This window comes from Corvus cornix, chromosome 20 (genome assembly GCF_000738735.6).
Source record: "Corvus cornix cornix isolate S_Up_H32 chromosome 20, ASM73873v5, whole genome shotgun sequence".
In the NCBI taxonomy this organism is placed as follows: Eukaryota; Metazoa; Chordata; class Aves; order Passeriformes; family Corvidae; genus Corvus; species Corvus cornix.
In genome coordinates, this window is record NC_046349.1 from 11,458,662 (window position 1) to 11,471,149 (window position 12,488).

At 40.3% G+C, this 12,488-nt stretch overlaps 1 protein-coding gene across 4 annotated transcripts; it reads right to left on the reverse strand.

Moving 5' to 3' along the window:
- Nucleotides 1-1,208: 1,208 nt before the first annotated feature.
- STX16 (syntaxin 16) lies at nucleotides 1,209-11,927 on the reverse strand. 4 transcript variants are annotated; one of them, XM_039563493.1, is made up of 9 exons: nucleotides 11,600-11,896; nucleotides 9,184-9,195; nucleotides 8,038-8,145; nucleotides 6,986-7,126; nucleotides 6,297-6,459; nucleotides 5,281-5,372; nucleotides 4,980-5,123; nucleotides 4,380-4,460; nucleotides 1,209-3,272 (listed from the first exon to the last, which is right to left on the reverse strand). In XM_039563493.1, the coding sequence occupies exons 1-9, from the start codon at nucleotides 11,678-11,680 to the stop codon at nucleotides 3,168-3,170; spliced, it is 927 nt and encodes a 308-aa protein (XP_039419427.1). In that variant the 5' UTR covers nucleotides 11,681-11,896; the 3' UTR covers nucleotides 1,209-3,167. The 4 variants fall into 4 exon arrangements, with proteins under 4 accessions (XP_039419427.1, XP_039419426.1, XP_039419425.1 ...); XM_039563492.1 differs by having other exon boundaries at nucleotides 9,184-9,228; nucleotides 11,600-11,742; XM_039563491.1 differs by having other exon boundaries at nucleotides 11,546-11,742.
- Between the last annotated feature and the right edge of the window lie 561 nt (nucleotides 11,928-12,488).

Sequence of the window (12,488 nt, forward strand, 5' to 3'; positions counted from 1 at the left end):
TGAGCTTCAGCAGGAGCTGCAGCAAGGACCTGTCTTCCAATTATTGATCCTCTACAAATATTCACAGAATTAAGCCAGTAAAATATAATCTTACACAATCCATTGTAATTAATATGCAAAATTATAATTAATTCCCTGTTTTAATGAATTTTGTTTAAGAAGGCTGTTTGGTTTGGATTTTAATAGTAAACATATATTTTTTCCAACAAAATCAGTTTCACTGTCACCTATCCAAGAACTTGAAATTTGCAAGGCTGTACCCAAAGCAGTTTCCAAACACTTAAGCAAAAGAGTTAAGACTCCTTTGTGTTGTGGTTCATAAAAGCAGACCTTAAATCAATGCAATCTAGGCAGTAAACACTACATCAAGTACAGATACTCCAATTTTTAGCACATTCCAAAAATCACCAAGCAGGAAACCAATTCTTCCACATTACTTTTCAGTTTCTAGAGAAAACTTGCAGTAGAAATAAATTTGCCATTACAGTGCTTTTAAGACTGTCCTTTTGGCATATAATTAATTTCTGTTAACAAGTTGCAGCTCATTTTTTGCACGCTCACATGCATTTTAGTGGCAAAATTGTGTACAAGCCAACAGCTTTACAGGCCATTCCTACCAGGTGAGGAGACAGAGATGCTCTAAGCAATGCTGTTCTGTTCCTTTGTAAGGAATTTGAGTATATTTCCATATAGGCTGAGAAGAATCCAGCAACCATGAAGAAGCCGCAGCCTGAGAGAGGGTCCCAGCTTTGTTTGCAGCAGGGCTGGGCAGAAGCGCAGGCAGGAGGCTCAGGCAGCTCCTGGAATACCTGAGGAGGCAGCAGCTGCTGTGGCTTTTTGGGGCTTTCATTGCCCAAAGGCACAGGCAGCACCCCTTTTGTGGGGATACTCCCACAAAGCACAGCATCAGATCTGATTTAACTGCTGATGCTTATTCAGACTGATTCAGAATAAGCCACACACCTGCAATGATTTAGAAGCCTGTCCTGAGTTTTCTTCCTCAATATAATCAAGCTTCAATAAATTCCAGCTCAAGTTATGCAGGACACTTGACATCTGAGTTTAACCTCACTAAAAATGCATTTCCTTGTACAGAATTTGGGTAGAAAGTAGGTAGACAGTGGGCATAACTCATGGGAAATAACTTGACAATGCAGATGACGTTGTGCTACAGAAGTTATTTTTTTTAAAAAAAGATACTTCACATTGCTGCCACTTTCATTTATTATGAAGAACAGAAATATGTTAACATCACAAAAGTATGCTTTAGTAATTTAAATAAAAAAAGAATAATTGCCCAATTAGGTTGGAAGTGTTTTATTACTTCTTTGAATCCATCTGCCATGATAAAATGTCAAAAGCACCGGTCAAGACAGAAATAAATAACACAATCTCCTGTTAGAGAGAAAGTTGCAAATACAGTATATTAAATTATAGCAATTTGCTGCTTCACAACAAGTGATGCAGACAGCACGAGGGAGACAGTAGTTTTACTCACGATCATTGAAAAATCTATCACCAGAACAGGGGAGCTGCACACCCAACACAAGCCTCATTCTTCCTTTCACCAATTTACACCATTAATTCAACGTAGAGTTTTAACTGGCAGTTTTGGTAGTTCAACATCCCCTTTCTCTAGAGGTAACAGGACTGATACAAAGCTTTTCATAAGCCCCACAAAAAGCCAAGGCTTTCACGTTTTTGCAGTCTTTGCTTTCAGGTCCATTCCTGAAAATGGTCAGTTTAAAGCCACGTCTCAGGTCCTCTTTAGCAAAGAGTAAAGAAACTCAGGGTAAGTAACAGATGCAACTTCAATATCATAGTGTTTTGAAACTGCACTTCTGGGGCTTGGAGCAGAGCATCTCTGCAGGTCTATGGGGAGCACTTGTGTAAGTCAAAAAATGAAGGAAGGTACAGTCCCTTTGGGAAAAAAAAACCCCAAACATATAAAAAAGCAGTATTAAAAATATTAAGACAAGGCCTGAATTAAATCAAGAGTGTTCTATTACTTATATGCTGCCCTAATTTCTGTTGTACGGCCTGCAGCAAAGTTTTCCACTGAAAAAATAGTGAAAACCCCAAATTCTCCTCTGAAGGCCTTGTAACATGTCACTTGCATGACATCTCTCATGGTCAGTAAAAGACCATGAACACATCCTCTTCCAGGCAGACATTTGAAAGAGAATCTTCTGTCAGGGAAAATGGATGTAATATCTACTGTAGTGAAGCCACTTCTTATACAAAATACATAACCCATATGGACAAATGCACTGTAAAACAAACAACTTATACAGCAGCTACAGTTTGAAACATCCAAGATCCACTACAGCAGGCCAGAGAGATTCTCTTTTTGGGTTTCTATTCCATTTTTTCAGCTTAACATCACCACTGCTTTAATGTAATGTCTGTACTTTAAACTAAAAAAATTATGCATGAAAAAAAATATATGATCATCCCAATGAAGGAAAATCATTCCCATGATTACTCAAGCTCAGAAAATTTTTTAATTAACTCAACATGTTAAATTATGGCAGTGATTACATCTTGTTATTTACAAGATCAAGTACCACTGATTCTTAGTAATGCTGCAGTATCTAAATTAAGATCACAGGGGTTGGATTACGTTCTGGTTGCTAAAAGCTTTCCTTTTTAGCTGTCTATCCAGTTCTTTGGAGTTTTTGAGTCTGGAAGAAAGGGCATTCAATCAAACAGTTTTGTGTCTCAACAAATTTTACATCTAGATCAATTTTTGATATCCAGTCCCATTGACTCGGTAACATTGTTTAAATTTGAAGCCTGTAACAATGATGACATAAGAATATAGAAGACAACACATTTTTGTTCACAGTAACACACTAATTACTATAGTCACTGGTAAACTTCAATTTTTAATTATTCTTAAGTACTGTGTTTCCAAATACCTCTGCATAGGGCGCCAAATGTTTTTGTGTGGGAGCATCAAATTTCCTGACATTTTCCATATAATCCTTACAAACACCTCACAGGTCACCAAACTTGTACTTTGAAGAATTCTACAGAAACATTGCACAGATGTTGTACCACAAGGGCTCGTACGTTCAAAGGCAGCTTTCTGGAGTGCAGGTCCATCCATTCACATTGGGAAAAAAGTTCACAGAAACTCCAAAAATGAGAAAATGAAGCAAAACCTAGTGTGACTTTACACCAATAAGAACAACAATAAGGACAATTACTATAACAAACAAAATTAAAATAACGAGCATCTTCCGATTCTTCTTTTGATATTGCTCTGCCTATAAAACAGAGAAGAAAGAGTTAATAATTAGATTTCTGCAAGACTGCAGTACAGACTCTTGTTTAGTGTAAGTGAAGTCCATGTGTTTCAAACTGTTCTTTGATAACCTGACATCTCATACAATGTATACTGCAGGCAATTCCCACACAGTAACGCTGCTCTGCACCGTAAGCTCCAGGGAAGGTAAATGTGCACTGAAATCACACCCACCCATGTTAAAGAGAAGACTCAGCTTGCTGAGATAAGATTCCTGGATCGTATTTGAAGGACATTAAAATTCACAACAAAACTTCCTTTTTTAATAGGCATATTTGTTGTACCTGGTCAGCTGTGCATTTTCATTTAATTAGAACTGAAAGCTTTACTTTTGAGTTGGTTCTCAAGTTTTCTGCTTCATTCCTTCTTTCTTCTAACCATATTTTCTGATCCTTCTCCTCCTTTTCCCAGGGGAATTAATAGGACACAACAGAGAGAAAACTCTCCAAAAGCCAAATGGAAGTCTACTAACAGAAGCTAAACAAAACAAAGCTTGTATTTTGTTTTTAATTAATGAAACTTCAAAATAAAACCAAAACAAAATGACCACAAAACTCTGATCTGCTGAGATCAATGCTTTTAAAACTTTTCAGGTGTTCATAGCAAAAGCTTCACATTAAAGTAAGAGGTTGGACCTGACATCTAAGTGTCAGATGGTAAGAAAAAACATTAATAATTATTCTTTCTGCTCACATGATTGAGATAATGTTTTCCAACTAAAATCTGCACTGAGGTACCCAATAACTATCCCTATTCCCAAGTGCCTGGCTCTCCAAACAAGAGATGGAATTGCAGACAGGTGCCACCAGGTCAGCAATATAAATATCAAAGCACATTGGTTGGATGCCCAGAAAGTCATTTAAGAAATTAAGTTGAGGCATCAAGCATGACATTAACAGAAATTATATGGAAAGCTCCTCCTACAGTACAGCTGGACATTTCATACTCTACAGAAGTAATTTCTAAAAGGGACAATGTACAAATGAAAACTGACTGAATAACTTAATAGCTATTTAATTATAAAAGATTATTAGATATGCAAAATGGCTTAAGTATTCCATCAGCTTACCTTATGCAGTTGTTTTAGACCGTCTTCAGTTTTCATACATGACTGTTCAATATTATAGTCAATTCTATCTAGAACTGTTCCCTAAGTAAAATGGAGAAAACAAGCACCAAATTGAACCTAAATGAACTTCATAAAGCAACTATTATCATAAGCAGCAGAGTCATTAACAACACCCACAGCAAACAGCTCATGAACTATGTAAACAATGAACTTTTACACAAGAACTGGTTGGGACTTCATTAAGCAACTTCCTTGCTCAGTTCCTAATGGCAGCTCTGTCACCATCTCACATCACATCCCTAAAAATCATCTTAATTCCAGACCATGTGCTTTTGGCTGACATATTTAATGTAAACTGAATCTCTGGGAGAAATAAGCAAGAGAACTTTGGCTTCCTGTGGCCTTTTTTTTTTTTTTTTTAAAGTCTAACACACATTACCAGTTGAATTATTATTCATTTATTTTCATTAACTCAACTTGTGGCATATTTCAAGCGGAGGAAACCCAAGCATGAAGAAGTAAGTTAGGAAAAGTGAGTCTGGAAGCCTTAACACTATATGGAATGTCCCACTTCTTACTAACACTGTGCTGTCAATGTACCTGTTCTACTATCATTGCTCCCAAGTCCCTAAATATTTCATTGAGATCGGAGATTGACTGCACAATCTGACGGATTTCTCGTTCCCTCTCTTCCACCATCAGTGTGTTTTGCTCCACCAATGCCAGCTGGTCATCTGTAAAACCCTGTTGAAATACAAGATTTACATGTTGAACTAATATTAACAGTATGAAAACATTAGAAAGAATTAAAAGGATTACAAGATTTCATAATTCTGACAGATATTTACAACCTGAGAAAATGCAATTCATATCACATTTGTGTAATAACATCTTAACTTACTCTATCATAAAGTGTATCATCCTCCCCATCATCCATCAGTGGGACTGAGGTGTCAAAGAAGTGTTTGGACCTTTCTTCTCTATTCTTCATACCTGTAAAAGACAAACTATGTTTGAGCATGATATTTATGAACACTATAATCAGAGCTGAGATCTGAAGCACCAGACAGAAAAGCACAAATAAGAAAATCTGTCTAGTAAATTATGTAAATCACAATATTCAAATTTTAACTGTCAGGCTTACTATTTAACAAAAGCATAACAAATTCAACCAGACTTGCAATACTGATTAAATTAGTGATTTTTAAGTTGTTATGCTCCACAAAGTTAAAAAAATTAGTTAAGAGTCTTAGAGAGTGATCACTCCAGGCTATTTTGTAACAAATTATCTTAGGAACACCCCTTGTCTGAACTGTGATCTTCAGTTCCACCTGTGCCATTTATACCACAGGAGGAAGAAATGTCAATGCTAAATTTGAAAATCAAGTTTTTGTGGGTTTCTTTCAAGATTAAAATAATCTGACACATCTTAAAATAGAATCAAACAAAATTTTAGAGTCTTAAACAGAGGTTGTTCCACTTCCAATTTGTTTATGGATGCAGAATTCTAATTTATCACAGACTAGCTTATAAGCTTTATCTATCACAGCCTGCCATCTGCAGCAGGTGTCATGGCTGAAAACCAGTGGCTGCTTCACCACTGTAACAGAAGCAGCTTTGCAAACCACAACTGGAGAAGCAAAATGCATTAAAAATGTGGATGGATGAAATATTCTGTTTTGTTGACACACTTAACTATGACATTTCTTCTTTAGCAACATGAAAAAGAAATAGATCAAAGCAGTTTGACCATGGGCTGTGAACCAGAAACTCTCAAATTCTAACCTCTCGTTAGTCCTGTGTGTATCACTTAACCCTTCTGTGCTTCAGTTTTCCCAACCAAGAAAATAAGCACACCTCAGTGAGTGGTTTCCAGAGAAGGGGCCCATGCATTACTGTTACATCTCTTATGCTTACGTTTGAGATAGTCAGACTGTGCATGCCTAAAGTTGGTGGAGAGGTCCTGAAGGGACTGTGCTAAGGAAGACACTACATTCCTGAGAACACGTGCTTCTTGTTCTGTACAAGTACGTGACCTGCTCTGCAACACCTGGACTGCTCTCTGACATCTGTGGAATAACTGAGAAAACAATTCCATTAGTGGACAAACATACAGCAGCACACACCTTAAACATCACATTGCAAAAGTGCCACATTGAAGATTAATATTTTGGTTTCTCCATTTTTTAAAGGGATTTTTTAATTTGCTCTGTGCAATGTTTAAAAAATATGGAAATAGAACATAAATGAACAAATAACTTCAAGATAACAAGGCAGCAGAGTAACACAACTGTCTCTGACCAAAGACTTTGCTTCATTACAATTAGCTAGACAGCAAGCCTTAGAATAGATATCTGCATTTCTCTGAGGTATCTGTAAATCTGATTTATCTCCCATTCCTATTCCAAGTAGAAAAGCAAACACGTAAGGGAAAGAACAGGGAGGTTTAAGTGACTCGTTGGGAAGTTCAGAGCAGAGCCCAGGACTTCTGGCTCACTCCAATACTGATCATAAAATAAATCCTTTGCTCAGAGCAAACCACTGCCTGATCCTAATGCATTAAAGATGTGCCAAACTGGAGGTTTAGGATGCAAAGCACTCTGTACCTGTGTGATCTCTTGGGTTGTTATTTCTATTACCCGTTCCTCTTCACTGCTGTCATCCAGTGTGGGTCTGTTTAGATGTTTATCATGAAGACTGGCTAATTCTTTCATCTTCTGTTTAACCCTGGCAATATCATACTGAATCTAAAAAAAAAGCCCAATAGGAAGAAAGGGAAGTAATTCATGCTTCAGGGGAAAAGGTTCTGACAAATGTTAGACTAAAATCACTGAGAGAAATCTGTAACATAAAAGGCAAACCAAATACCATTAAAAGCCACATAAAAAGCTAAGAAACTGAATACTCTCAATAGACTTTGAGTTTGCTACTAAACCTACTTCTTAATCTTAGCCAAGACTGCTGTTTTCAAATATGCTTCATTAAGATGGAATAATATTTTTATAATTATACAGTACCAAAGCAAGAAGATTTAGCCAACTTCCAAAAATATAAATGAAAATTCAGGTCACACCTTCAACTCCATCAAACATTGGATGGCCTCAACTCAACAGCAGAAGTTAAATACCATGCTTTCAACCAAGTAATTAAAGATCTGTAAGGATGATTATTATAGCAGTAAAAAGGAGCCTAAGCATCTTTCTGCACAATGGGTTCTGTCCACACAAACTGATAAGCCAACATGTGTTCTGAGAGTACATTTAAAAAGGATTTTCTGAAAGTCAAGAATAGCTTCACACTCCAAATACTAGAAAAAGTTTTTAATTGGATGCTTCCAGAATCATTCCTTTGCATTTGTCCAAGTATTTCCAGAACTTGCATGGCATCCAGACTGCACAGGCAGGAAAATTCTCCTGCTAGAAAACACTAATATTTCCTGGTTTTGAACACTGAATGCTCATCTCCACCACTTTAGGGTTTATTCAGCTGGACTCCTCCTCACCCGGTTCAAACAAAAATTCCAACAAAAGCTCTTATTTAAATCTTTCTTGTGATACTATTTCTGTCACACAGCTGACAGAATGTGAGGGAGGACACTAATAAATCCCTCCATGGGAAGTCCAACCGTGTGCTGGATGTGCCAGAGCACAGCACTTACTTCGTCTGCGCCATCGACCCATTTGGGAGGCAACCGCTTCGTCACTCCGATGGCTGCCTCGGGATCTAAGCTTATCCCTGACACCAGGGCCATGCGATCGTCAGCCAGCTGCAGAGGGAAAAAAGACAGCAAATTAGCTTTAGTCTAATTAGATCCAAATCCTTGAGCATCAGAAAACCTGCACGTTTGCCTTCCGATAGAAATTAACCTCAGAGATGTGTTTGCTCATGATCAAACATCACATCTTCTGGTTTGTCCCTCTGTGCTAATGACCTACACCCTCCCACTTCCTACAGCATCTGAAAGCTCAGAGTTGCTCTTAGAATAAATACTTAGCAGATTTTCCAGGAGGAAAGATGATATTGCAGTGAGAATTCAAGTAACTCTCATGCTGGTACAACAATTCACAGCCAATGTTGCAGCACAGTTCACCTTGGGCCTGGCAAATTTGAAAACTGACTTTGGGAAAATCTCAGAAAAAAAGTTTTATTTGAAGTGCTTGTTCTCAAACAATGCTATTTTGAAGAACAAACACTCCTGCAAACTGACATGCAACTCAAGTGGTTAAATTACTTAGTTAATGGAAATTAAAATGCGCTAAACACAAATAGCCAAGGCAATACTGGAGATGATCATCAATGATACCATTTGCAAACATTAACTAATTACTTGGGAAAGGTTTCATACAAACACCCCCTTCCTAGTTTCTCCCAAATTTCTAATTTTCCTTTATCAGGCCTGGAAAGTTTTGTGGTTCCCTACCCCATCTCTTTTCAAAAAACAATCCCCCTTCCTTCCCTAGCAACTCTTTCTTGAAAGCAATTTCTTTATCCCTGACCTTATTTCCTAATCAATAAAGTTTGCATAATTCATGCACAGCATGAAGAATAGCTAATGGCTTCACTGTGCAAAGTCACTCTACCCCATGTGTGCACAGTAACTCAGACTGGTTCATACATTTATCTGTTCACAGTCTAACATATCACAAAATTCTTGATTTCTGTATGCAGCCTGTCCTTCTACTGTGTACAGACACTTCATCCTATATAATGAAATTCTATAAACTAGCAGAATAAAGAAAGAATATTTTAGCTTAGTGATGTAGGCTTGATGTACCATGGCAGAATAAAATGTGAAAAACAATACCTCATCCAGCTCCTGAAGTGATTTGTGGATCCCATCAGCCCCATCCAGTTAGAGACAGCGAAAGACAAAAGGGAAAAAAGAGACATAGGACAGATATAGGGCATGGTCAGTTGAGAAAATACTGATTTATTTTTAAAGCATGATGGTTTACCAAGAACAAACAAACTGGCTTTTAAGACATGGTTAATCAATAAATACATTCTGATATCGCATTTTAAATCAGCATTTTGCTTAATCCACCAAATTTTAAAAGAAATATTTCAGTTCCTTGGTAAACAGCAAGAACATAAGAGATCAAGTGCAGAGCTTGGTTTGTTCTACAAAGTAATTGCTCAGTGAAGTTTCTAAATACTGAAACATCAGGTGGAAAACCTGCAATAGAATACAGTGAAGTATGACAGCAAGGGCAGTCTGACTGCAGCACTCAGCATCCACTGGGTTTGATTATGATTGGAGGGGGCACAGAGAAGCTTTTGTAGGACATTTATTGACAAACACCCCAGTTCTCACAGGATAAAACAGACTGCAAAGGACACAAAGCAAAAGCAAATGTTCAGTCACTTCTGTACACACTTGAGCTGTGCTCTACTTTTAGGGAATATAAACCCTGCAGGGATCCGAAAAAAAATACACAAGGCAACGTATCTGCACCTTCTCTGTTCATCAATCCTTGCACTGTGGAGGGGATGTGTGAGCAAAAGGATCTTTCACTCCAAGATTAACAAAGTCAGACCTAAAATTGGATGAAATACTTGTGGTTTAATAAAGCAGCATCAACTGATGATTTCTTATGAGAATCCCCAGGCTTTTGGAACAGGACTCTACTGTTAAAGATGCTGCTTTGATTATCTGAGTTTAAGAATGCAATTCTTGACGGAGAGTTATCACAGCAAAGGATTTCTTGAGGAGAAAGGTGGAGATGAACTAAGGGAAGCTGAATACTGTGGGCTAGAATTTGCAACCCTGCCCTGCTGGCACACAGCAGCTCTGCTGTGGGGGTACCACCCAAAGGAAACCTGCAACTCTGACAGCGACAGGCACCAAAAACCATGAAAGACAAACAGCTCACACCAGCAACTTCACACTTCTTGCTAAAACAGTTCACTTGTAACAACTGTGGAACTCTGAAATGCTCACCAGGGCCAAAACTGAGCCCCTGACTCACTTCACCCATTGCACAGATGGACACTTTACGGTCACTGAGAGCCTCCATTGCATTCGAGTGAGCAGCCCAGAAAAAACCTTCAATTAATGTTAACAAACACTGCAAATAAATATTTGATGCAGGTGCTAAGTGTTATTGCACTGGCTGCTGAGTAAAGTGCAGTTTCACTGCTCAGGAGTAGTGAGTTAAAAATATCACTATTTTCTCTAGGTAATACTTTAAAAAAACCAAGGATCTACAGAAGTGACATTGATATGGCAAAAAAAGAAATTAACAAGGACTAAATGCAGAGCCAAAGTACACATGTATAATACAAATTACTATTGACATTTCCTGTTCTGCAAATGCAATTTAATACACAGCTTATTAGACACAGGTGTAATAAAGCTAGCAATGAACAAAGACCACTGACAGCAACAGGAAGCACTGCTTTTCCTAACAAAAATGCATTAATGTAAAGCTATTTAGAATGATGAGATTGCCAGCAGATATTTACTGGTGGCTATGACAAATGAATGATAAGTTTAAACAGAAAGTGTGAAAACCTGAGCAGAGCTGAGCTGCCAAGCAGCCCATCACAGCCTGACTAGCTCAAAACCTAGGAAAAGCTACTGAAACTGCCTCTGAACCAATAACTTTTGGTAGTTTCTGTAAAGAGGAGTTACACTAGAATCTACTGACTCCTCTCTCTCACAGATGTGTTTGAGTATTGTTTGTATTTAGGGATAAATAAAAAGGGCAATGAACATCTGAGCAAGTTATGGAGAAATTTAAGCAATGGGAATAAACTACACCAGTGTATTTAACAGTGCCCACAGTGAGGTGAATAGAAGAGTTCTGCTTTGTGAATTTTTGTTTTTGCAGGTAAGGAGGCATCAAAAACCTCATGTTAATGCTAACATGAAGCTGTTAGAACAGTAACACATTTATTATGCACGAAGCGAATAGAGATGCGATCAGCACACACAGATCTCTTCTATTCGTTCGACGTGAACGAGTGGGAAAACAGGAATCAACAGGGTGGGGAGGGAGGGAGGGGCAGAGGGAGGAAGGTCGGGGGACGGAGGGGTTTTGAGGAGAGGGTTCAGAGGAAGGGGTAACCGGGGCGGGCGAGGGCCGGGGCAGGGCGGGGCACGGCACGGCCGCCTGGCAGCCCGGGGCGCGGCGAGTACAGAAGGATGAAGGGAGGAGACTCACCGCAGCAGCCATGCTACGTGAATTCAGAGGGCTGGAGGAGCCGAAACTACTCACTTGCTCGGCCAGCAGTTGCCGGCTCTGCACCGCGTTGTTCCGCAACAACAAGAACGCGTCCGTGAGACGCCGGGTGGCCATGGCCCCCCGCCCCGCCGGGCCCGCGGCCCGAGCCCAGCCCGGGGCCCGCGGCAGACGCGGCGGCCGCCCCTCGGAGGGTCGGGGCGGAGACCCCTCAGAGGGCCGTGACCGGGACCACTCAGAGGGCCGGGGCCGGGCCGCCCCTGGCCGGGACCGGGACCCCCAGCCCGGGCCCCCGCGCCGCCGGGCGCCGCCATCGCCCCGGCCCGCACCGGCACTTCCGCGTTGTGCAACGCCCGCCGCCTTCCGGCCCGCCCGCGCCGCTCCGCTCCGCCCGGGACCGCGGCCGCGACAACAGAGTTCCGGCCCTCCGGCGGCCGGGCAGCGCCACGCGCGTCTGTGTCCATGTCCGTGTCCATCCCCATGTCCGTGTCCATCCCCTTGTCCATCCCCATCCCCATGTCCATTCCCAGTCCATCTCCATCCCCACGTCCATCCCCACGTCCATCTCCAGTCCAGCTCCAGTCCAACCCTGCGTCCATCCTCACGTCTATGCCCACATCCCATTTGGTTTTTTTCTTCTGAATCTCTTCCACCCCTTCCTTGCCATTTCCTTTGCTTCCACTCAATTTTCTGTTTTCCAAACAACCACATGGAGCTTTTTTTTTCTGCCCCAACCATTCAAAACCCAGGACGTTCCCTGAAAGTGAGCAAGCCATTTAAAACATCAATATGGGGTTTGACTTTTCAAGAGAGACTTCAAAACGGTGACTAAAATTACTTTTCCCAGCTGCTCTGTCAGTCCCAGTGTGGGGCAGACATGACACGAGGTGGGTTTGGGCTCCCTCCAATGCATCCCATGCCTTTA